The sequence below is a fragment of the Leucopleurus acutus genome (assembly GCF_964270905.1).
Source record: "Leucopleurus acutus genome assembly, chromosome: 5".
Classification (NCBI taxonomy): Eukaryota; Metazoa; Chordata; class Mammalia; order Artiodactyla; family Delphinidae; genus Leucopleurus; species Leucopleurus acutus.
Genome location: NC_139147.1, coordinates 125,374,761 through 125,401,121, shown reverse-complemented (window position 1 = coordinate 125,401,121; position 26,361 = coordinate 125,374,761). Strand labels below are relative to the sequence as shown.

Below are 26,361 nucleotides of genomic sequence, written 5' to 3'. Positions count from 1 at the left end.
GGCCTGAGTGTGCCATTTTTTTTGTTTTGTTTTGTTTTAATTTAATTAATTAATTAGTTGCAGCATGTGCCCTGACCAGGGATCGAACCCAGGGCCCCTGCATTGGGAGTGTGGAATCTTAGCCACTGGACCACCAGGGAAGTTCTTGTGCCGTGTTTTTTGAGAGCATTTCAAAGAGTTGGTGGGAAATTCCCTGGTGGTCCAGGGACTCTGTGCTTCCACTGCAGGGGACACGGGTTCGATCCCTGGTTGGGAAGCTAAGATCTCGTGTGCCACGTGGCACAGCCAAAAAAAAAAAAGAGCTGGTGCTAGCAAGCACCAGTGCCACTAAAGCTACCATCTAGAAACACTGAATTTTTAAGGCTCAAAGGTTCACAAAGATTTTTCATATACCAGTGTCACGTTTTAGACAGAAGCAGACTGCAAGAATTCCAGGTCATGTTGACACAGACACAGCAAGGTCTCAGTCATATGTGAGCAGAAACCCAAAATAACCAGCACTGATACGTTAATAGTTGTTAAACCATATTTTTTCTTCAACTCTAGTTTATTAGTTTTATTGAAAATTTAATTTGTGGACTGGGTTGGAACGTATCGTTTTTTCCCTCCCATAGCTTGATCATGACTTAAAGCATGCTCACGAACTTCGCCAGGCTGCATTCAAGCTCTATGCCTCTCTCGGAGCAAACGATGAAGACATCCGGAAGAAGGTGAGTCTGGGAGAGGGGCGTCCCCCAGTCCTGACAGCCAGCAGGCAGGGAGTGACGTCAACCTGAAAGTCGTGGTGAAGAGCACTAACAGTGACTGTTTGAATATAATAAAACAGAGTGACTAAAGGCATAATTGAAGAATGAATGGGACCCGGATTTGGGGGGTTGTTTGTTTGTTTTTAGAACATAGAGTGGCATGGCCGTGCTGGAATGACAAATAACTGGCGTGCTTTGTTGTGTCATTAATATGGATTATTGTGTTGCACATTTTTGCATGTGTTCTGATAAAAATCAATTCTAGCACTGTGAAGCTTCAGACACCTTGAAAGACCTAACACTAGAATTGTAAATGTTATTTATGGAAATACTTTCCAATGCCATTGAGAAGTTCAAATCTCTATTGTATATTGTTCTTTGATATGTGGCTTAGTTATGTTTTGATTTTTTTTTGCTACTGTGCAAGTTCGATGTGAATAAAATCTTTGTGGAATAATGATTTTATGTTTAGTGAGTGGTCATCTGAATTTTCCAGCTCCCAAAAAATGTGTCACTGCTATAGCACCTTATGTTATTACAGCCTAGTCCAACACTGAGCTCATGTTCTTTATGAGAATAGTTCTAAGCAGGGAGTAAAGTATTGTGGTAAGCTCTGATCTGGCTCCCTCCACAAACCAAAAGCCTGGCACTTACTACTCAAAAAAAACCCCGTATAATCTAATAAATTATAAACAAGGCTTTTAGGAACATCAGTAAATTAATTCATATGTTCTGTCTTGATGAGCCATAGCAGAGAGAGCAAATTGTGTATTATTTACTGAATGTGGCAGTTTACTAAATCTCCCCATCTTGCATTGGTATTTTAAGGAGCCCTGTGAGAGAAATCACGAAGTATTGGGACTTTAACATGATTTAGAGAAGTACTTTGGGCTTGTAGAAAGAGAAGTATGGAATTAACTGTAGGTTTATTGAAATAAATTGTACCATTCTTGGAGAAAATTGAAATTAATAGCAGTAAGATCAGTAAGATTAGATATGTAAGTAGCTTTGCTTTAAAATCAGTGCAGAAAACACAACTAAGCTGAATGTTTTCCATGTACCTCAATTTAGTTCAGTTAACAAGATGTTTTTGACTTGAAGTGTTCTAGTAAATATCTATGAAAATCCTTTTTGACACCTCTAAGCTTTCATTTGTAAAATGTTACTTGAAGGCAAACATACTAGTGATATGATTTTCCCTATGTCTAATCATGATTTATGAATGTTGTTGTTCATATGTTTCATTCAGTTTAGGTACATGGTGTATTGCAAGGGAAGAGGCTTTTATGGCAATTCATATAGATAAAACATTTTTTAAAAATTGACATGGACTGTATAACTTAAACCATCCCCAAACAAATCATTATGTATTTATTAGGGCCCAATGGAAAGAGGAGAGGTATTTTACCCAGTCTTTTAGTTGAAGAAGGCCATGCCATGGACTGAAAGGGAGATAGATAGATGGACCAGAATGGGGGAAAATAGGATGTCCATTTGTACTTCTTTGTACTTTTTTGTTAATAAACTATTGTTTTGGAATTAATGACTTTAACTTGTGATATCATGTTCTAGAAATATAACGTAACAGTCTGATGATCAGTAGTCTATTAAAACTTGTATTTATAATGTGTATAATTTCCTGGTAAGGCTAATCCTGATAATTTCTGTAGAAAGATAACAAATAAAGAATAAGTTATAATTATTATAGTTTTTTGTGTGTGCTGAAGAAAAGATACTATAGTATGCCTATGTAATGGGGATTATATAGAGTTTTTAGGAACATATTTAATTTCTGGGAAATCAAGTGAATAGTTCATAGCAACTACTGAAGAGAGAAATTGTAAATTGGAAAATATAAAGTAATTTTGTGATAAAATCTGCGTGAAAACGGTTCTTAGGAGTGGAGAATTTTTATTTTCAGTGTATAAAAATGATAAATGTTAACTCTTCCTTTGAATGCGTTTATTTCTATTCTATTTTTGTTGAAATAATTATTTGGATAGATTTTTATTTACTTTCTCCATGAAATATTTATTTACCTTTTACACTTCTGCCTTAACGTTGATTGTATTTCTTTTTTTGGTGTAGATTTTTAAAGTACAATGTTTATTATTGTTTTATTTTTTAATGCAATTTTTATACTTGCCAAGATGGAATTTCAGTTTACTGAGTTGATGAGTGGACAATCTCTGAAAGAAATTTCAAAAACTATAGACCTATTTCCACCCCATCCCTCACCCCACCCCCCAGCCAAACAAAAAGGCTTATTTATTCCAGGATAAAAGTATGAAATGTTCAATTGGTCTGCCCTTTAAATTGAAGATGGTAATGTAATTCAGTAAATATAGGAAGTAACATATATCCCATTGCCCTATTATGACCAGTTAAGGGAATGAGGCAGAATGAATAGAAAACTAAAGCAAAGAGATAGAGACAGTGAGAGGTATACACAGCAGTAAAGGAGAAAGATACAAGCCTCCTCTCTTCATGGAATTATGGCTCTATCTTATTGCTTGTAAAGACTGCAAAAGGCCTGCTGTGATTTCATTTCTTAATAGCTTCTCTCTGGGCCACACAAAATTAAGCTGAAGACTGAATATGACCTGTAGGTCAGAGATTTACCACTCCTGCTTTGAAGCAGTGTTAGTGTGTTCTCATTAAAAGAAACCAACTGTATAACAAACAGTCCCTGGAACCTAATAAGCAGTCAATAAATATTGTGGAGTGGATACAGAGAGATGAATATAGAAATGAAAATGCAGAAATCATACACAGAGTGATATTTCCCTTAATACACCTAGATCTTTCTGTATCCTTCTGTGCAGAGCAAAGTTGGTATCCTAATTCCTAGCTTGGCATCCTTTATCACTCTGTGGCATATCTACAAATTTCCTGATTTCCTGTGGTGTCCTGTCAGTGAAAGGGTGGAAAGAGTCCTGCGGTGAAAGTGGAAAACATTACCATTGGCTGTGACATGAAAAGGGAGAAGAAGCCCAAGAAAAGATGAAGGACCACTCACCTTGGCAACAGATGTGGCCTGGCCATATTAAACTTAGAATAATTCAAGGATTTTGGTTAGGGAAAGCAAGGGCAGAGCAGGAGTTAAGAGCTTGGTGAAAGAAGGGTCCAGAGCACATTAGCAGTAACTGCACTGACAGCAATGCCAGGTAAAAATTAGCTGTAATCTCTGCCATGGGGAAAGTCTGCAGTTTCTAACAGTAGTCTTTACCACCTAGTAATGCTGACTAAGAAGCATAAGTTCAGTTAATGGGGCAGTAACAAAGAAGTTAAGACAACTAACAAATTATTTTAAGTACTGGCATCTCAATCAAAACCCCAGTCAGTTGGCTAAGTCATGCAGAGGCAGCAGTGGCAAATTACAGCAGTCCTATAATTGTGAGGCCCATTGTTTTATAACAAAGAATTGCTTTTTTGAAGACCATCACTTGATTGGTACCTGTTGATCGTCAATTAGGTTGGAAATTTAAAAGGATGGTCTCTCTTCTACTTTCTTCAAGGAGCTTGTAGAATTTATCAGAAATAGCTAGGAAGTGTAAATTGAGGAAAATTAGAAATTTAAAATATAAATTAAAATTCAAGGAAATTAATAAACTTAACAGGACGTTATTTTTATTTTTGATAAAAATAAAACATGTTACAAATGTAGTACTTATTGTAGCCTTTGCTCCTTTGAGATATCTGACTAATGGAGCTTTTCAGAAAGCTTTCCTCTTGGATTTTGAGTACTTACATTTTAGCTGGAGATCCCTTTTGAGGAACTAGAATGTAAGCTCCATGAGGGCAGGGATTTTTTATATTTTGTTCCTCACTGTATTCCCAGCATCTACAATACTATGGGGTGCGTAGTTGGCACTTACCAATATTTGAAGAATAAATGGGTGAATGGAAAAAATGAATGGACAAATGAATATTTGAACTCTATTGCAAAATTGCATTGTTAAGCACCATTAATTGTGTTATATATGGGCCTCTGCGTTAAGAACTTCCATAACTTTGCTAGCAATTTTACGGGTATGTGAAGAGAGGAGATTTAAAATAGAGGAAACCTACATCTGATCACATAGGCAAGGGGTTTCACTATACTAGCATAGAGAAAATGTAGGAAATTCCCATTTTCAAGAGGCAGACAATACCAAGGGCGTGTCTTCTACTTCTTTGATGTAGGTCAAAGAGAACATGTTTTATGGTATGGTACTTGTTCAATTTTGAAATAATTTTTACCATTATTTCTTAGTTGTTTTCCTTTTTAAATGTATGATATTTAAAAATTTATAACATTCACAAGTGTGAATCTGGACCAGTTTTTTTCCCCTAGGGATAAAAGTACGATTTGGTTTATAGAAATTAGACCGACTGTCAGGAATCAGCCTATCCTATAAAGTGATATACACCTGTATAAAATATTCTCAATGAATGTCAGATTTTTATGAAAATCATAATTAGTGAAGGTCAGTAATTTAATTCAATTTTACATAGATTGATTGAACTGCCTACATTGTATAAACAATGTCAGATGGGTGGAGGGAGGGGGAAAACAGTAAAGGTGAGATAAAGAGGAATAAAGACAATAAAGCCTTACTACTCAGCATTTATAATAAAACCTCAGTACGTCTGAGGAAAGTAAGGAATGGTCAGTAAGAATTTGCTAGGGGCTCAAAGAATTATTTGGAACCAATTAAAATGGATATGGTGATATCAATGGAGCAGTCCTTGAATCACTTTGGAAATTAATAATTTAATATTTTCTAAATGCCTTTTATATCTTCAAGAATTGATAACATAAAATCGTACGGTTTTACTCCCTGGCGAGGGCAGGGGGGTGCCTGTGGAACAGTCACAGTGGTGTGTACATGATGTATGTGAAGAAGGTAGCAAAGCGTGAGATGGTTTTTTCTTTTTAAACTGAACAATTTTTTTTTTCCTGGGCAATTTTTTTGAGAAGTACAGGGAGAAAAAAATAAGAAAATAAAAGGAAAACAAAGAAGAATGAGAATTTTTCTACTCTTTTTTTCCTAGCAAAGGAAGTTATATCTACAGGGACATTGTGAGGATGAGCTCTCTAATGTATTGAAAATGTTTAGCATGGTGCCTGTAGGTGCTCAGTAAATTGAAGCATTTATTAGACTATCTTAAATAACTTCATTGGAAGATTAAAAATAAATATATATTTTTAAGTATTGGGAGAAAAGCTGAACAGTGTTGGGGCATAAATAAAGAAGGTTTACAGTGAAAACAGTGATTTTATGCTATAAATTTCCAAGACTACTAGTTATTCCTTCTAGTAAAAAGAATATTTATACTTCAGAAGCATCAGCTCTTTTTTTTAGTTTATCTCTTATTAAAATGACAAGATGTCTTCTTACTCTTATAATTATATTTTTAAATATATTTAAAATACTTGTTTTCAAAACTCTTTGTTGCTATAGCATACCCTCTGAAGCACCAAATGTAATACTGCTTTTCTTGGAGTTAAATAGAATATACAATATAAATCAATAATTTGTTAGTATCATAAGTAGTTGATGTCTTGAGAAAAGTAAGGAGGCCAAATTCTGTCTAATGTTGTTTATCTAAGTATTACTTATTACTGTCTGTGGTTGCCATAGATGTCATTTCTCCAAAGGGTCATCATTCATATGAAACCATATCTCAAATACATGTGTTCAAATTTTGAACAAATGTAAATCTTCTATGTTTTAGAAGTTACACGATTTTAAAGTATATTTGTAAATTTAGGTCAGTTTTTCTTAATATCTTTCTGCTATCTCTTAAACTTGATAAGCACTTCACTTTGAACATTTTAATCATTTGTTATTGCTTGATTTTATTACTAGTTGGTCTTCTGTGTAACAGTATAATTGTACCATGAATTTATATTTTAAAACATTTTGTGAAGTTCAGTAATTCTAAATGATCATTTCAAAGGTACACTGTCAAAATTCTGTATTTGTCTCTGCCGTGAAATCAGGCAGATGCAAAAAATTCTTTCTGAGCCTTAGTCTACATGTTGAAACAAATGCCTTGAACATTTTGAAGGTTTTCGACGGTACCACAGAAGTAGCACCCTTCAGGACTTGGTTCTGCTACTGAATAACAACAAATTCATTCAGAATTCAGAATTCCTTGACTTAATCTGTGGTTAAATTGTTAGTTATCGTCTGAAAGCTAATCTACCAAAGAATTTTAAATGAACTCTGCAACACTGATTCATGATGGTAAGTATTTTTAAAGAGTTCACCATGACAGGACCAGGTTTTGCCACTTGCCCACAGTATTGAGACCCTTGGCCTTCAGCATACTGAAAGAAGCAAACCTGGGAGTGATAATGCTATATACAGAATAGAGGTATTTATAAAATCAAGTAATGAACTTATATTTCAGAGTTTCATTAAGTGGAGACATAAAATTGAGTGTTTTACTGTTATTTGTGGTATTGTAGTTGCATAAATCATTGAATTATACTTCTTGTTTTTTTTTAAATAGGAAGTACAGATTGATTGTTTCATTAGTTATTTACAATCTAAGACAGGTGATTATAAACCAAGAAATGGGCTAAAATATGGTCTATATTAGATCTGTAGAACTAAAATTAGTGACTTAGTTGGATTTTCAAGAATTTTCTATCTGGAAATGAATGAAATGTTTGGGATGATAAAATTTGTGGAGTAGTAGACCTTGAGAAGATTGAGTTTGTGATGAAGAACCAGAACCAGTGCCACACTCTTTCCTGTGATTAAAATGCTAGCACAGGAGTCAGCAAACTATATCCTGTGGGTACTTATTACCTATGTAATTATCCTGTAGCGTGTGAGCTAAAAATGGTTTTTGCATTTTTAAATGGTTGGAGGAAGAAAACCGAAAGAAGAAGAATATTTCCTGACATATGAAAAGTAAATTAAATTCAAATTTGTGTCCATAAAGTTTTTCTCTCTTTATCTTTTTTCAACTTTATTGAGATATAATTGACAAAATGTCTATCAAGTTTTATTGGAATATAGCCACGTTGATTTGTTTATGTGTTGCCTGTGTCTGTTTTGCACTACAGTGGCAGGTTGAGATGTTGGCTGCACAATCACAAGGCCCACAAAGCCTAAACTAAAATATTTACCATCTGGCCCTTTGCAGAAAAACTTTGCCCGCCCTGTGCGAAAACTGCGTAGCTTAAACAGAAACGACCATAAACCAGTTTGATGAAAAACTGCATTTCCCATTTGCCTCTTCGCACTGAACTACAGAAAGAAATGGGACCCTACCAAAGCCCAGGATCGGGGTGGGGCGCGGAGATCAGTTGTCTGACTTCCTGAAAGAGAGGCATTATCAAATGTTGACAGTATAACACTGTCACTGGATTCTTTCCTACATGCTGATTCCCTTGTTTGAATGATTTTGGCATGTGACAGAACCCAGACAAATTGGGTAATAACTATGACTTTTGGTTATGGTAGGATAACCAAAAGATTATCTGTGTATTAGATTAGATTAGTGTATTGATCTGTGTATTAGATTAGATTCTGTGTATTGATTAGCAGAGTTGCCAGAATAAGATTTTTCACCATGCCAATGAGAAAAATTAAGATCCAGTTGCCTTATTAAGCAAATATCCATTCAGCCTTTGCTATATACAAAGCCTTGTGTTAGGTGGTATGGGGGCATGTAAAAGGCATGTAATTAAGTATTTACATCAAGAGATAATCTGTTTGGGAAATGAAATTTAACAGAACTACCATTTATTGAGCACTTACTGTGTGCTGGGCACTGTGCTGATAATCAGCGTTAGCACATTATCTCCCTTAAACCTTATACAACCTTGTAAGATAGCTATTGCAGATCAGGAACCAAGTGATTTGACCAAGACCACACAGCTAATAAGTGATAGCCCGTGCATCGTGTCCCAGTCTCTCTGACTCCAAAACCTATGCTGTTAACCTCTTCATTACTTTACTCATGTAGAATTAAATGCCATTACTAGAGCCAAATTATGATATGAAATGGCGAGAAGTGTCACTGGAGAATGTGTGATAGTCTGAAGTAGTGCTATGAATTCAGAAAACTTAATAGTTTGTATTAATTGGTTGCAAAATATCAGATTCAGAAAATGTGTCTTTTCTCTCACACAGTTTTTGGTACAAAGTGGATAATGAGATGCTTTAATCATGTCCATTTATTCATCTGGCATTTATGATACACCTCCTCCTTTGTGCCCAGGAATGAAGCAGAAGACTAGTGTGTACTTGTGGGAGCTTACAATTTAAAGCAGCTAAGGAATGAGACGCTAAATTGCTGTGTAGTTATTCCAGGGCCTTGGGTGCATGTAAAAAGTCTCATCTGCATTGAAAGCCGGTTTTGCCGCGATCCACCCAGATATGATTAAAATAAGGCTGTAATTGAAGTCCATTTATATACTATAAAGAAGTTTACTTAAAAGCATTCTCACCTTTTCCTTCCAAGGTATTAAGGAATGAAAGATCTCCATATCTGTTTTACTTCTGCATAATTGGAAATGTTTTTCTAAGGCCGCTATCTTGACATGATTACACTGTAAATTAATGTTCTGGAAAGGAAGCATCCAGAGTTAATGATGTCATTTCAGAATTTTATTTTGTAGACAGCTTCCTTATGGAGTAGATTTAAACTTGAGGCAGCATTTTGAAATCTTTTAGTAGTTATCTCTTATCAAGCTGTAATGTTCATAACTGGAATGTAAGCTCCATAGAAGCAGTATTTGGTAGATACTATGCTTGTATTTATTGAGTAAATTGTGTATGTCTGGACAATAGAATTCAGCCAGCCAACCTGTAGGATAATTAAGACTACAGGTCTTACACAAAGCTGTGGTGTGCACAGCTTTGTGTAGAGTAGGGGCTGAGCGGGGCCACTGTGTTGCACAGTTCTTAGGGCAGTGCATCATTCAGATCCCTGGCAAACAGTAAGAGATGGAAGGGAAGTTTCTAGTTCTGTTGTTTGAATAGTCACTTATAATGGTTTTATTTATGTGCTAAAATAAAAGTGTAAATCAGCAGCTGTTTAGGTTCTATTCTGCCGTAAAGCTAATGGTTGAACTTTAAAAATTGAACTCTTATGTGTAGAGAAATATTTTTTTGATAGAGGAAGTGTTGATTTATTTTTAGACATTATAAGTATTTCTCACACACTGTGTTTGTATTTTTGGTTTTAGGAGAAGGACAGGTCGGGCCAAGAAGTTCTCTCACTTTTCCCTAAAGTGTAGAAAAGTTTAGAACTTTGAGTTTTTCTTCTAAGCATTTAACATAAATGAAGGTTCCCAGCTATTAAGAAGGTAAAAAGGCCCTGAGGTAGAACTTACAAAATACCACTTAAAGAGGCTTAAAAGCAAGAATGAAATATAGAAGCTTAAAAACAGGCCACCCTAAGAACCCCCTCCTCTTTGTCCTCCACTTCTAAAGTGAAGTGATAACTGCTCCCAGGCTTAGACCTGCAGGAGAGCTTAGGTGTTAATTTAGTTCAGTGCCTTCAAGAGAAAGGACCAAAAGGAGGCCCTGCAGATCAACTCTTACGATGTTTTGTTTTTCAATTTCCCTGGCTAAGATGTTACAGAAAAACCCAAACGAAGTTTTGGGCCAACCCAGTATTTCTCCCAACCCCCTGTCTCCCAAGATTGTGGAGTTAGAGAAGTCTGGTGTGAATGTGGATGTAAAGAGCAATAGAAGACTGAGAGAAGGGAAGAAATGCTTTGTAAAATGTTTACTGAGACTCCAGAATACAATGTTTTGATCAGTAGTCTGTCCTAAGAGAAGCTGTGATCTTTTAGAAAAAAAAAAAAAAAAGAGCCTCTGGTAAAAACTACCTTTTTTTTTTTTGCGGTACGCGGGCCTCTCACTGCTGTGGCCTCTCCCGTTGTGGAGCACAGGCTCCGGACGCGCAGGCTCAGCGGCCATGGATCACGGGCCCAGCCGCTCCGCGGCATGTGGGATCTTCCTGGACCGGGGCACGAACCCGTGTCCCCTGCATCGGCAGGCAGACTCTCAACCACTGCACCACCAGGGAGGCCCTACCCTTTATTTTTTAAATATTTACTAGAGGAAAATGTCAGAAATCTTAAATTGGAGCAGTGGCAAAGATATGACATAGGATAGGCTGTGGTTGGGAAAACCTGCAGTTCTCATCCAGAGCAGATGGGGCTTGTGGCCTGAGAACAGTAGGATATTAGTTCTCTTTAGGTGGTATCTGCTGAAGCTAGATCCTGATTTTAGAATGGAGATCAGATTATAAGGGAATTGAATTTAAAAGTCAGTGGAACTCACTCTGGTGGTTTCTTCACAGTGTTTTCTTAACTTTTCTTCATTGACTTGCATCCTCTCTGACCTTTGGCGTTTATACTCCAACCCAAGCTGAATGGTTGATTTGTCATTTTTCTCTCTTGTAAGTCCTGTGAGTTGTACCTTTTCTTTTTTCCTTGTCAGTCCAGTTTATTAATGATGACCTCTCTTGCCTTTTATAGTATATGCTAATCTTTTTTGGCCTAGGATGTCAGTATATAATATGTAGTTCGCACAGCACTGCTGACTTTTTAAGTTTTCTTCTTTCCTCATTTTCAAATTCAGGCCTCAACTTAGTTACTAAGGCTAAGCAAAAATCTTATCCTTAAGTGCAGTGAGTAGAAAGGACCTCACACTGGAAGTAAGAAAACCAGGTGGAGCCCCAGCTCTGCCTCAGATTTGCCTAGAGAACCTGGACCAGTGACTTAATATTTCTGAATTTCAAATTTAGTTGACAAATTTCATTGTCAACTAAAGAAGGTGGATGAGTTTATTTCTAAGACCTCTGTAGATTTTAAGTACTCAAGCATTTCCATGATATGCATGGCAGCATATCCTTAAGTATTCTGTGGCAAAATCAGAATGGTCACATCCTAAAACCTAGGAAAGTTGGTTTTCCATTTTTAGGGATAGATCCCTCCCCAGTCCCTTACCAATGCTACTCTACCAGATCAGCTGGCTGTACATGTTTATCTCACTCTAGTGTTTACTTTGTTATCTCTTAACCCTTCTCCTTCCTCCCAGCCTCTACCTCATTTCCAAAGCCAGTCGACTGCACTGTCATCCGATCTTGTGTTCATAGGGCTCATCTTTAAAAAAGATAAGTTAGATGAGGGGCTGGACCTTAAGTAAGTGGCCCCAAGTAGGAAAGACGCAAGTGTGTGCCCTGAGACCCATCTACATTGACACTTATGAAACTGAAGCATTGCCATCTACAGCTAACAGGTTCAGGGCTGTTGTAGATCCTTTTTCCTTGCCACACCTACTCTTTCTTCCTGACCTCCCTGTGCTACACTCTGCTTGACTGCTTAGTCCTTGCTGCTTTAACTAGACTTTCTGGATTTGGTACCTTATCATCTTAGCTCTTAGATGGCTGCCTCTCCTGACTCATGAAGTTTGATTCCAAGTCTTCACTCTTTCTGGAGAGTTCTGTCTTGTTATCCTCTGTTGGAACTCTTTCTAGGAACCTTTCACAAAAGCCCCTTTGGAATTAAATTGTGTTTGCCTGGCCATTGTGCACATTAGCATAAGTAATTGACATTAAGAAAATCCGACTCCCTTGACTCCGAGCCCACCTGCTTTGAATTGTCTGAGAAGTTTGGTGACACCACTAAGAATCTGCCTGGTTTCACTTTCCACATCTTCTGCTTGATCTGGTTTTATCACAGTTCAGAGTCCACACTGAAGTTTGTAGTACCTGGAAAATGCTTCATCCTGGGTCTTGCTGGAAGAATAGCCGTGTCTTGTCTTTCTGTTTGTTTATTTGTTTTAACTCTGTAATCCTTCAGTTCTTCAGTTTTCTGAGGAAGAGATGGTATATGACTTGGCCACAACTTAATTATGGATCCACTAGTGCTCATGGAGGGCTAGGGAATTCCCTTTTAAGCTAAGGCCACCTTTATCTTGTTAACATTCCCATGTGTGCCATGAACCTCTGCCTTAGGATTATCTGGGTTCTGCATTTCCCCCATGACCCTCTAAGCTGACTACCCTTCTCTCCCTGAGGCTGTAGGGATCTCCTGTCCCAAGACAGGGGCCTCAGGTGCTGTTCCAGTAGATCTTCATCTACTCCTACAAGAGCTGCAATGTCAGAGACAGAAAGCTTAGCAAAAGCATGTAGTTATGAAGACACCAGCAGAGAGGTACACAGCACCTAGTCCATTGACCTAAAGTGTGGTCAGTTTAGGGTACAGCATATTTTTGGGGATTTAATTCTATAGTTAAATGTACAAACCAGTCCTCTAAAAGAGCAGAGATAGAGAGATGGCTCCTCCACTCTGAGGATTCAGGCCACTACTGATATTCCTCCCGGCCAGGCACAGTGTCTGTGTATCTCTCTCTCTCTCTGTCTCTCTCTTTTAAAGCAGATTCAGCAAGCTATGCCGCAGGGTATATTTGCTGAGCTATGGCTGAGGAATCTCCCAACAAGAATCATGAGGCACAACAGCTTCAAGCCCCACTTGGCATTGCTCTTATATCCTGGAAAGACCTAAAGATCCTTTGTGGGGGCTAGGACTTGGCTGTCCATTATTATCAAGGCTTTACAGCACGGTACTGGGGTCGTTGAAAATGTGTTTTGTTGTACTTGGCTTTCCAAGCCCAGATCTGAGAAGCTACCTAGTGCTCTGTTAGACCTTCATGTGGGTCAGAGGGCTATGGCAGCAGCCACTGCCAGTTCCTTCCCAGCTGACCTGAAAACTTTTTCTGTGGATTTGATTCCAAACCTTTCCCTACCTCCTAATCACATTTTTCTCCTCATTTTGGTTAGTGTACTCACTGTAATTCTCCTTTTATCCCTGCATAGGCACTCTCAGTAGCCTCAAGGCTACAGTTGCGGTTAGATCATGTTGCTCATTCACGTAGCCTCTTAGGATACTCTTCTGGATTAGAATCCTAGATTCATTTCACATTCTGAATTTGCATCATTTTCACCCACTTGCTCCCTGACTGATACCTTGATGGAGAAAGTAGATCAGACACTCACGTAGTGTGCTTTCTGGAAACCTAGTAGCGTTACTGAAGTTCCTCCGTGACGAATTTAGTTACAAATCTTGGCCTCCTACTGCAGATATTTTGATAGACTATGACCTGTAGTCCGAAGGGAATATACTTTCAGGTAGTCCTACTGTTTTATATCCTAAATCAGGAGAAAAGTTTTCCAGCCACCTATAGCTATCCTCCAGCCCAAAGTGTCAGCCACCACACCCCCAAGAAACTTGAGAGAAAGCTCAAAGCTCCACTCTATGTTGCAGTGACTGACCACTAACCTAGCTCTCCAGTGTCCTCTGGCCTGAGCCAGAACATTCTCTGGTAAGGTCATTAATGGCCACTTCCCAGCCTATAGTAAAACTCCCATTCTTGACAATGGATGTTTTCCCTACTTACCTTTTGTGCTTATTTCACTCTGTTTGCCTTAAGCCCGATGGCCTGTGTCAGCTCTTTCTGACATGGATTCAAGTGGCATAGCACTTGAATAGTTAATTGCACTTGCTTGTTCAACACTAAGTTTGGTGGGAACAGGGCTCTGTCTCCCGCATTGTATCTTCCAGTTTTAAAACCATGCCTAGCACTCAGTGGACACTCAGATGTTTGCTGAATAGGTGAATGCGGGTATGTAAATAGGAGCTGTGCCCTGTTTGCCCTTCCTTGCCTAATCCCTGATTTTGTCCCCCTGTCCTGCACTATCTCCAGTCTCTTCTAACCAGCCTTGCTTCCCGTGTCACTTCTGAACAACATGATAGTTTTGCCCAAGCAGACTAACACGATTTTTATTTACCTGACTGCAAAGAATTGGAGGTAAAATAATCATTGCTCTATCCTCTCATTTTACTGAAGGCCCAGAGAGGTCAATTGAGTTGCTCAGAAGCATAGAGCAAGTCTATACGCCTACATGATTGCTACACCTGTCCTGTAGATGTAGCCTTGACAGATTTACATCTTTGGTTAGATGTGGCCGGTCAATATTATCCAGAAGTCTCTTTCAAGTCTTTCCCATGCCCAGGTTTCTTAAGCACCAGAAGCCAGTCTAATAGTATTTCTCAGTTCTTGGAGAGTAATCATGTGTCCCTGTCTCTGCCCCAGCCCCCATCACTTTATTTTCTGATAATGTAGTTACACTCAGTACAGGCAGCTGTTTCTCCCAAGTTATCCCTTCTTATTCTCAAGTAAAATTTATTTCCCAAGCCACTGGGAAGGAGCTTTCAGACTTCTGCATCTAGCTATCCAGTGCCTAAGACTTTTGCCCCAAGTTTTAATTTCCTTCCCATGCTAGAGGTCCTGGTTTGGCCTTGTCTTTTTCAAGAACAGTGGCTAGTCCTTGACTGAAGTAACCTGTCAGTCAACCAGTCTTTGACAGTTGCTGTAGCACAAAAGATTAGATAACTTGGAAAACACTATAATCCCAAACAAATAGTAATAAGGTCCTAACTAGTTTATTGGACTGAGACTAGTAAAGAAATGAATATAAGGTGTACAGTGCAAAATCACTTGATTGGGTATTCAGGAAGAGATGGAGTCAAAATTAACACAAATATAGTGCCTGGGTGACTGGGAGAATAACAACAGTATCAGAGCGACAGACAGACAGATGTAGGGAAAGAGCAGGCTTAGGGAGGGAAGATAAACTCAGCGTGGGACATAATGAGTTAGACGTTCTACCAAACATTGTGGAACTTACGTTTGTGTTTAGCAGGCAGTTGGAAATATGAAGCTAGAGGTCAGGAAAGAGAATTACCCATATCAAGCTGATTTTGATGTCACAACAGTGTCATTTAAGTAGAGTAAGGATGAACAGAGCTTTGGGACACATGTCCATTTAAGGAGGGGAAGGGGTGAGAGGTCTGTAGCTTAAAGAGGTTAATGTTTGGGCACTTACGTCTTTTAAATAGGAGTGGGAATGGGAGGTGGGGCAGGCTGAGGAAGAGGATCCAGTGGCGTGGGGCAGAGTAAAGATGCAAGAAAGGGGTGGGGGAGGGGGCAGGGATTTGAGCTGTAAGTACCCAGCTTCAACAATACAGGAGTGAAGAAGAGAGGTATGGAGACACGTTAATGAGAAGGGGGAAGTTGAGGCAGCTTGTGTCCCAGAAAGAAAGCAATGTCCCTGCAAAAATGAGGTGAGCTCAGAGGGACTGAGGGTGTGAGGGAGGTAGGAAGCGGAAGCGTTAGAGGTAGGAGGTAAACATCCTAAGGAGTGTGGGAGTCTCCTGCAGGGGAGTGCAAGGCTGGCGGGCCCTCGGTGAGGACTCCACTGAGGGGGGATGGCGTACCCTGAGAGACCAGGCAGCCGGGTTTGGTGGTTTTTCTACTGTAATACCAGCAGTTTGGGATCTGAAGCAGGAATGAGTTGTGGGAGGACAGTGGAAAGGAATCTAATATGTGGAGTATCTGAGCAGGGCATCCAGGTGAGAAAGAAAGGCATATGAGGGTCCGATAGATAGGCAGACGTTCCGGGGCTGGAAGTGACAATGAGGACAGAGGGTGGATGTGCATAAAGGTAACGGTGAGATTAGGTTTGGTCTGGAGTGAGAAATAGATCAATATGTAAGTTTTCTTCAGCTACCTCGGAACCTGCAAATCACTATGTTTTTAAAAAATGACCATTCCTCCTGCCCTACAACTGCAGTGTGGTTCTCTGTTCCTAATAGTTGGTAATCTTCTCTCAGGCACTGTTCATTTCAACTCTGTTTTCTTCTCTTCCCATTCGGCTTGAACATCCTGAGATTTCTCACCCTCTCCTGTTCTGAGGTCAGCCTTTAACTCCTCTCATTTTAGTCTGGGGCAGTGACCCTCAACCTTGCCTGCACACTGGACTCTAACTGAGGAGCTTTTTAAAAAACTACAGGTGCCTAGGCCCCGCGGCAGAGAATCTGATTTAATTGGCCTGGGACTTTGTTAAACTCCACAGGTGATCTTCCTACATGTTCCCCAGCCAGGTGAAAGTAATGACTCCCATTAATGTGTTGCCCACACTGGGAACTACCTGATGAGCACAGGACTACTCTAACCAGGGCAGTGTTACAAGCATGGCTGAGCATAAGGACTCCAGAGTCAGATGCCTGGATTCCTGTCTCAGCTCCATGATCCTAAGCAAACTCTGGATTATCTAGAATCTTCAATTTCCTAATGTGCTGATGAGGAATAATAATGCCTACAAAAGGCTTAAGTCACATAATGTAACATGCTTATTAGCACAATGCCTGGCACATAGAAGTACTCAACAAATAATAGTTGTTTTTGTTAATATTTGTGTTTTGATAGCATTAGCATTTTTTCTTAATATGCTATATTTCCGTAGGACCACACAAATTAAACTTTATTTCCTCCACACACTATTTTGTATCTATGCATTGTTTAATGAAGGAAAATCGTAGGCTATCTTGTTTTTAAATTTCAAAAAAATAATAAAGCTTCATGATTGTAATGATTACATGTAGCAGGACTTGGTGCTACAGTGAAAGTTGGCAAGGATTACTTTTCTAAATATTTAGCTTAATTTCCACTTGCTTGGGAAGAAAGTAGCCACAGGGTGGCTCTGTCAGAAACCCACAGATTTCTTTTCATAAGGGCTGAGTGTGGACCATGATTTTTCAAGAAACTCACTCTGGCAGGAGAAACTCTGGCAGGAACCTGCCCAATGGTAGTTCAGTCGTATCTTGCTTTTTCTCAATACTGTTTATGCAACACCTCTGCAACATTAATCACATGTAATTATTGTTTTAAGTGTCTTTAAAAATAAATGAAGAAACATAATCTGCCCATAAGCCTGTCATTCAGTCTGGCAGGTCCTTGGTGGGGTAGCCCTACCTTTCTGATGAGCTGCCTGCCCCCACTGCAGAATGGTTGTTCCAGAGGCAAAAACTCTTGCTGAAAACATTAACTTAAAATGGACATTAACATACTTGCATTTACAAGCAGTGAAGTTTGTCATCTTCGTGTTGTTATTTATGCAGCATTAACCTTTTTCTCCAGATCATTGAGACTGAAAATATGATGGACCGAATTGTGACTGGCTTGTCTGAGTCTAGTGTCAAGGTGCGGTTAGCTGCCGTCAGGTATGAGCTTTAAATGGCCTGAATAAAAATCCTTTGCCGTGTGTTTAACCTGTTTCCTTTCCGGACCTTCACCGAGTAAGCACAGAATCCAAATGTTACTTGAAAGTATTCTCAGGTGAATTCATACAGTGCGTAACACTATTTAACAGAGAAGCTAGCCTGAAAAGCCTGTGAAGTCCTGAAGTAGTTGAATTAACGATGCCTGTAGATAAACTTGAAGTGTATATTAGTAATTGTGCAATGCCAAGCAGTGTGTTTGAAAAGTAAAAGTTTCGGCTTCTTGTGAAGCTAATTTTGATTATTCTTTGTAGATGTTTGCACAGTTTATCTAGATCTGTGCAGCAGCTTCGAACCAGTTTCCAGGATCACGCCGTGTGGAAACCTTTAATGAAGGTAAGAAGAAAGCAGCAAGTCCACACCTATTCCCACCGAGCCTTTAGTGTGCGAGGTAGCTGACAGCACTCTCTGGTCTAGGAGTGTATCTGATTTTTATGTTAAAGCGTTTTGAACATTTATCTCCTCAGATGTGATGTTTTAAGCCTCTTTAGAACGTGCAGAATGTATTTCTGAGGTCAGCATCTCGTGTGTGACAGGGGAAGTACATGCCTGGCTTTCTTTCATTAAATGAAACTCTAGTTACTCATCTGATCTCCCTGTGTGTCTAGTATTACACTTTAGACTTATATCCAGAGTCATCTTTGTAATTTTTAGTTATAAAAAAGAAAGGAATCAGCCATTTACAGATATAACCTGCTCTTAGTCTTTTGGCAATCCCTGGATATTTTTTAAAACAATTATTACTTCCTGTCTCTCTATTCCAGAATGACTTCTTTGTTAAGACCTAAAGGTCTTTCCTTGAGGGCCAAAAAAAAAAGAAAAAGGTGGTTTGGGTCAAATAATTATCTGAATTGAGACTTAGAATATGCACAGGTTGCTACTAATAATGTTATCCCTGATACAGTATAGAACCACAGGTCAACTTAGTCTCACCATCTTTTTTTTAAGTAACTATACACCTTGCATTTAATCAACAGATTTATTTGTTTAAGCTTTTGGTTTTTTGTTTTGCTTTTTAGTATCTACTGTGAAAGCCTCTGGGCACAGTAAGTCTACCAAAACTTTTTACTGCAGAGCTCTTGCCCCCAGCTTAAAGCCTCAGGTTATAATAGAGGCATAAGTATGGTAGAAATAGTTGGGGGAGGCTTCAGGCAGGAAGATTACAAAGTAGCTTTGAATGCAAAAGGAAGTCAGGAGGATTTTCCAGGGAGGAGTAGCGTGAACAGAAACATTACGCTCTCCTTAGTAAAGGGATTTTACTGTTGCCACTCTTGCTTGTTCTTAGATTGCACCTTTTTCATAGCAGCTTAATCTTGATTTATTGATTCTGTCCATTCAAAACAATTTTCTTAAACATATCACTTTAACTTTTTTTTTTTTTTGGCTGCGTTGGGTCTCCGTTGCTGTGTGGGGGCTTTCTCTAGTTGCAGCGAGCGGGGGCTACTCTTCGTTGCGGTGCACAGGCTTCTCACTGCGGTGGCTTCTCTTCTTGCGGAGCACGGGCTCTAGGCGCGTGGGCTTTAGCAGTTGTGGCACGTGGGCTCCAGTAGTTGTGGCACGTGGGCTCAGTAGTTGTGGTTTGCGGGCTCTAGAGCACAGGCTAAGTAGTTGTGGCGTGCGGGCTTAGTTGCTCCGCGACATGTGGGATCTTCCCGGACCAGAGCTTGAACCCGTGTGCCCTGCATTGGCAGGCGGATTCTTAACCACCGTGCCACCAGGGAAGTCCCCATTCAAGATTTTTAAAAGTGCTCTCCTGTTTCCCAAAATAACTGCCAAATATTTTCTCTGGAGCCATTTTCTCTGATTGCTCAGCTTGGTACCCCTCTCTCATATGAATCAGAAAGAAGCAACATATGGTTTTTGACTAGTTCTACCTGGACAAAGGTCTGGTGAGCAGTCTAAAAGGATTTTGAGCACTTGGTTACGTGTGGGTATAATTACTATCAAACTACTACTATGTTGCACATTTAAAGTATAGTATTAAAAGCCTGGAAGTAAATGAGTGATTTATTTCAGATACTTTTAGGTGTCTCTTAGTTCAGAGGCTGTTTGCATGTCTATTGATTCTTTTTCCCCTTTGCTTTTACATGTTTTTAAATGTTGGTTAGCAAACCACAAGAGAGCAGACATTTGATTTTAGCTAAAACTTTTATTTGTGATTATTTTTTGTTCTTATTTTGGTGAAATTCTGTTTGGTCAGTGTTAGATGTCAACTTCTGAATTTCACATGTTATATCTTATACTGTAGTGAGTAAATGCTTTTAAGAATCTCATAGAATCTTTTCTGTTTTAATTTATTATGTAATTTGAAAATGAAACTTATAAAAGCAGATTAATCTCTAAAACAGTAAATAATACTTTAAAAAGTGAATCATGTCAAGCAAAGCAACTTTTTAAAACAAGTAATAGCCATTTATTAATGTTTCTTTTAAAAGTTACACATTTTTAAAGTCATTTTTTTCTTCTTAACAAAACACAGAATGCCCCTCCCCAAAAAATACCCTGCTCTGAATTCATATGATTGCAAATTCCCCAGCACATAGACCAGAAACAAAGCAACTTTTTAAAAGCCTTGATAGGCGCTCACTTATTTCAGTCAATGATTCTAAGTAGTATAATTTTGGAAAATGATTATTTGTCTTAATTCAAAAGCATTCATTGAGCACCCACTTTGTGCAATGCCATTTAGTTGATACAGGCCTGGATAAATTAGACTATAGATATTATTATAGATTATTCCTTCAAGAAGCTTAAATTTGTTAGTAGGAAAAGAGGTTGGCAGGGCTGCACAAAGAATTTGAAAGTGAACAGTAGTAAGGACCCTAAGAGAGGTCACAGACAGTAGCAGTGGGCACTCAGGGGAGGATAGGATGACTTCTGATAGGAAGGGCTCCAAGGAGGCTTCTGGAATGGGACAGCCTTAAGGCATGGATAGAGTATATACCTGAGAGACATAGGAAGGGCATGGCAAAGGAAGGGAAGGGTGAAAAGGGTGTTAAAGTGGGTTGTGGCACACACAGAGATCAGCCTGCATGGTATATGAGATGTGATCTTTATCAACTAGCTAATGATTCACAGAAGAGTTAAAACACAGTATCTTAGAAGAACTGCTTCCATTTTGTAATTCTTGCTTGTTCTTAACTTGGAAACCTCAGACTTGATTTAGCTGATAATATATTTAACTCTCTGAATTTTTTGTGATGATCCATTTCCATTTGCGTAACTAGAGCTCCTAGGATTACTTTTGGGATCATAAGCCTCATCCTGATCTGATTCCAAATGCAAAGGATTTATTTGAAGTGGATATTGCGTATACGTGGTAGTGTTTTTGAAGTCTTCTCTCTTAGAATCTAGAAAGAGGAGGTTCTGATAATAGCTAATGGCAACGAACCTTTGTCATCATGCTGTGTTGTTTTCTGAGTTCAGTAAGAGTCCATGGCAGTTAGTTTGCTGTATAACTGCTATGTGCCTGATAACAACAATTATGGCAGTAAGTTACCTTTTTTAAAACCTTATTTATATAACCATTACTGTGTGACAATTACTGTTGTAAAATCTTTTCATATATTAATTTTCACATAAACTCTATGAAGCAGACACTATTATTATCCCCATTTCATAACCAAGGAATTCATACACCTAGTTAGTGGTTAAGCTGAAATTTGCACTCAAGCATTCTGTGTTCTTAACTGTGATGCTATGCCGCTTCCCTTATTATTCACCAAATCACATTTAGTCTTAAATAGTCCCATCAAGGAAGTGTTATTTTCCTCAATTTGAAGGCTCAGAGAGGTTAAGAAATGTGCTTAAGTTCACACGTCTAGTAAGTGGAGGAGTGAGGGTTGGAACCAGGACTGTGTGATTCCAGTCCTGAGAACCAGTTCCCCACCTTGCCCTGCCTGAGTAGTAGCTTGATCCATCCATGTTCCTAGTCAAACAAGTCTTTCCAGAGACATCAGAAAGTCTCAGGTCCTCGGGCAATTCTGTGGTTTCATAAGTGGCCTGAATATGGTGGAGTAAATTGGGTTAACTTGCCCTAAAGCAGTTCTGTGGTCTTCAAACTTTTTACATAGAGCACCCGCTCCCTGACTTGTGTCTATCTCCTTTTCCATGTAGCAGCCCCCATCCTGGAAGTGGGGCTGTAGCTTCTCCTCCAGCAAGATAGATGTGAGGGCCTTAGTCAGTCATAATGACAGCACTATGTAAAGTTTCACTCGATGTCAAGTGGATCTTTCCTAACTATCTCTCCAATATGAGAAATCAGTTTGAAAGATAAATTGTTTTTGTTCTCATTTATTCTTGTGATCTTACCCCCATGGTTGCAAACCATTAATAGTATCTTTTATTTTTAATCCCACAGGTTTTACAAAATGCACCAGATGAAATCCTAGTAGTAGCGTCTTCCATGTTATGTAATCTTCTTCTTGAATTTTCTCCAAGTAAAGAGGTTAGTGTTGATTTTCTCTTCCTAGATGACTTTTGCCCGGCCTACCTAGAGTTTAGTTAAATAGTTTTCACAGTAGTTGCCATTGAAATTTGAGGATTGGTGCTTAAAAACTATTTCTGAATTGTTTGGTTTGGGGGTGCGTATTAAATCATTTAAAAATATGATTATCATTTCCTCTTATCCCTTTTCTGCCTGGCATATGAAGTGTATTTAAAAGATATTACAGCTTGCAGTCAATCTAAACTGCCTACAACTGCAAATGTAGGAAATAATTACACAAGTAATAGACTATTTTCAAATTATATTTACTAAAGAATACATTAAGACCCAATTTTGTAAACCAGGATTACAAGTCATTTCAAGGGATAAATGCTGGCATTGGAAAATAATCTTTTTAATTTTTAATGGTAATGGTAGTTGTTTAGGGAAGGATTGCATTTGGGGATTTTTTTTCCCCTTCTTTTATGCATTTTATAAATTGTTTGAGCATGCATTATTTTTATAATAGGGAAATGGAAATAAACTTTAATAAAGGAGGGGGGAAACCTTACAGATTTAGTTTTATCATGTTAAAATATCCCTGGCCTGCCCAATCATGAACTAGGTTTAGACACCATCCTTTATTAAGTACATTTAGTCGTCCCATTGGTTTTATCGTGTTAAAATATCCCTGGCCTGTCCAATCGTGAACTAGATTTAGACACCATCCATTATTAAGTACATTTAGTCGTCCCATTTTGATGAATGTCTTTCTACATTGTAACACCTTCAGGCTTTTGACTGTTAGGAAGACATTACTAACAAGGTGGAGATTCAGAGACAACTATTCAGCAAGCAGAAATCTTGGAACGAAAAGGGAGAAACAACTTCCTTCAGCTGTTCTGAAGGAAGGGGAAGGCGAGATAGGATACCAGAGCTTTTGTCTGTTCCTCTGCCCTGGTGGTGGGGGTCTCGGCTGAGGGTGATCTGGCTGCAGTCAGTGCAACACTGGTAATCATCCTGGACAGCTCTTGTGTTGCCTCAGATCCACCTTCAGAATATTTAGGGTCTAGTTAGAAAGTAAGTAAGATGAACTCAGGTATAGGATCATTAATATGATTGATTTTTTAATATTAAAAATAAACTGGACTCTTAACTGGAAGGGAAGGAAATGGTATAAGAGCATTTTTTGGGCCAGTTGACAAAATGGGAATATGGACTATAGATTCAAAAAAAGTATTGTTGTAATGTCAGTTTCTCTGAATTTGGTAAGTGTTCTTTGGTTATCTAAGAGAATATCCTTGTTCTTAGGAAATACTCATTGAAGTATTAAGGGTAAAGTGGCATGATGCCTGCATTCTACTTTCAAAGGGTTCAGAAAAAGACAAATAATGTGGATATGGGTGTGTAGAATGAGAGACATAATGATAAATATGGCAACGTTAAAAATTGGTGAATCTGGTATACAGATTGCCAACAAACACATGAAAGGATGCTCAACATCACTAATCATTAGAGAAATGCAAATCAAAACTACAGTGAAGTATCACCTCACACAGGTCAGAATGGCCATCATCAAAAAATCTACAAAGAATAAATGCTGGAGAGGGTGTGGAGAAAAGGAAACCCTCTTGTACTGTTGGTGGGAATGTAAACTGATACAGCCACTATGGAGAACAGTATGGAGGTTCCTTAAAAAACTACAAATAGAACTACCATATGACCCAGCAATCCCACTACTGGGCATATACTCTGAGAAAACCAAAATTCAAAAAGAGTCATGTACTACAATGTTCATTGCAGCTCTATTTACAATAGCCAGGACATGGAAGCAACCTAAGTGTCCATCGACAGATGAATGGATAAAGAAGATGTGACACATATATGCAATGGAATATTACTCAGCCATAAAAGGAAACGAAACTGAGTTATTTGTAGTGAGGTGGATGGACCTAGAGTCTATTACACAGAGTGAAGTAAGTCAGAAAGAGAAAAACAAATACCATATGCTAGGGCTTCCCTGGTGGCGCAGTGGTTGAGAGTCCGCCTGCCGATGCAGGGGACGCGGGTTCGTGCCCTGGTCCGGGAAGATCCCACATGCCGTGAAGCGGCTGGGCCCGTGAGCCATGGCCGCTGAGCCTGCGCATCCGGAGCCTGTGCTCCGCAACAGGAGAGGCCACAACAGTGAGAGGCCCGCGTACCGCAAAAAATAACCGTATGCTAACACATATATATGGAGTCTGTGCGGGGAAAAAAAAGGTTCTGATGAACCTAGGGGCAGGACAGGAATAAAGACGCAGATGTACAGAATGGACCTGAGGACACGGGGAGGGGGAAGGGTAAGCTGGAACGAAGTGAGAGAGGAGTAACAGTGACATATGTACCCTACCAAATGTAAAATAGATAGCTAGTGGGAAGCAGCTACATGGCCCAGGGAGATCAGCTCAGTACTTTGTGACCACCTAGAGGGGTGGGATAGGGAGGGTGGGAGGGAGATGCAAGAGGGAGGGGATATGGGGATGTATGTATACATATAACTGATACAGTTTGTCATATAGCAGAAACTAACACAACATTGTAAAGCAATTATACTCCAATAAAGATGTTTTAAAAAATTGGTGAATCTGGGAGAAGAATATATGGAAGTTCCTTATATTAGTCTTGCTATTTTATAAGTTTAACCTATTTCAAAATAAAACATTTTTTTAAAAAACTGCACAATTTGTATATAAATCTGCATTGCTTAAGACATTTCTAGAATCCACTTGAAAGATGGCCTTCTAAGCATTTGTTAGTGATGGTACATCAGTCCTCTAAGGCTTGAATTTTTTAGAAACTACCAAAACCTATTTTCAGCCAAGTATCATAAGTTAAGTAGTCAGACTAACGCATGCTATTTTAGGTATAAAATGTGATATGACCATAAAAGTACAAGACTGTTTTGCTTGTATGATTGATAGATAGTCCTGAAAGTAGTTCTAAAAGATGAATTCTACAGCATATTGATGAATAAGATAAGCAATTTGTAAGGAAGACAGTTCCATTCTAAACCAGCCATATTGCTTCATAGTCACAACTTGTAAAGGACACCTGAGACACATGCTGCATGAAGCAGGGGTGGCCCTCTCAGAGGAGGGTGAGAAGAATATGGATAGGTAATGGGATCATAAGGGTATGTGTGAAACGTACACATAATTAGGGTATCTCCTGAGCCTTTCAGGACTACAGAGAAAAAGAAAAAGGTTTATTTTGGTTTTTGGATTTGTGAGAGTCATTGTTCTTGACCTTCTCAAGGTGATTTTTTTTTTAAGATTTTTTTCCATCATTCTTATTCTTTTTGTTTGTTTTTTCATCTTTATTGGAGTATAATTGCTTTACAATGGTGTGTTAGTTTCTGCTTTACAACAAAGTGAATCAGTTATACATATACATATGTCCCCATATCTCTTCCCTCTTGCGTCTCCCTCCCTCCCACCCTCCCTGTCCCACCCCTCTAGGTGGACACAAAGCACCGGGCTGATCTCCCTGTGCTATGCGGCTGCTTCCCACTAGCTATCTATTTTACGTCATACAGAGTGAAGTAAGTCAGAAAGAGAAAGACAGATACTGCATGCTAACACATATATATGGAATCTAAGAAAAAGAAAAATGTCATGAAGAACCTAGGGGTAAGATGGGAATCAAGGTGATCTTTATGGCTGCCTCACTGCCTGCTTTGTGAAGGTTGCTTGGAATTGGGTAAGAGTAGGAAAGAAATAGGAATCAGAGTGCCAGGGTATATATACACTTAGTTAACAAACCTGACTTTAAAACTGTTTTTTCTCCTTTCCAATCACAGCCAATTTTAGAATCGGGAGCTGTAGAGCTACTTTGTGGATTAACCCAAAGTGAAAATCCTGCTTTACGAGTGAATGGAATTTGGGCTTTAATGGTATGTTTCACAAAGAGAAGGGAGCAGTTATCAAAGTTAAAACTAAAGAATGTGTTTTTGAAATGTCTGGAATTTTCTTTTTTAAAAATCTTGCTCTTTTGGCCCAGTTTTCTAA

General features: G+C 38.8%; 1 protein-coding gene across 4 annotated transcripts in view; it reads left to right on the top strand.

The window, feature by feature from the left end:
• Positions 1 to 26,361, top strand: part of ARMC8 (armadillo repeat containing 8) — a 103,629-nt gene that overhangs the window by 56,618 nt on the left and 20,650 nt on the right. For all 4 annotated transcript variants that reach the window (XM_082840479.1, XM_082840480.1, XM_082840478.1 and 1 more), the window contains 5 exons: positions 615 to 710; positions 17,750 to 17,832; positions 18,144 to 18,225; positions 22,250 to 22,336; positions 26,154 to 26,246. In XM_082840479.1, coding sequence (XP_082696605.1) covers positions 615 to 710; positions 17,750 to 17,832; positions 18,144 to 18,225; positions 22,250 to 22,336; positions 26,154 to 26,246 — 441 coding nt within the window. The remainder of the gene's footprint in view (positions 1 to 614; positions 711 to 17,749; positions 17,833 to 18,143; positions 18,226 to 22,249; positions 22,337 to 26,153; positions 26,247 to 26,361) is intronic.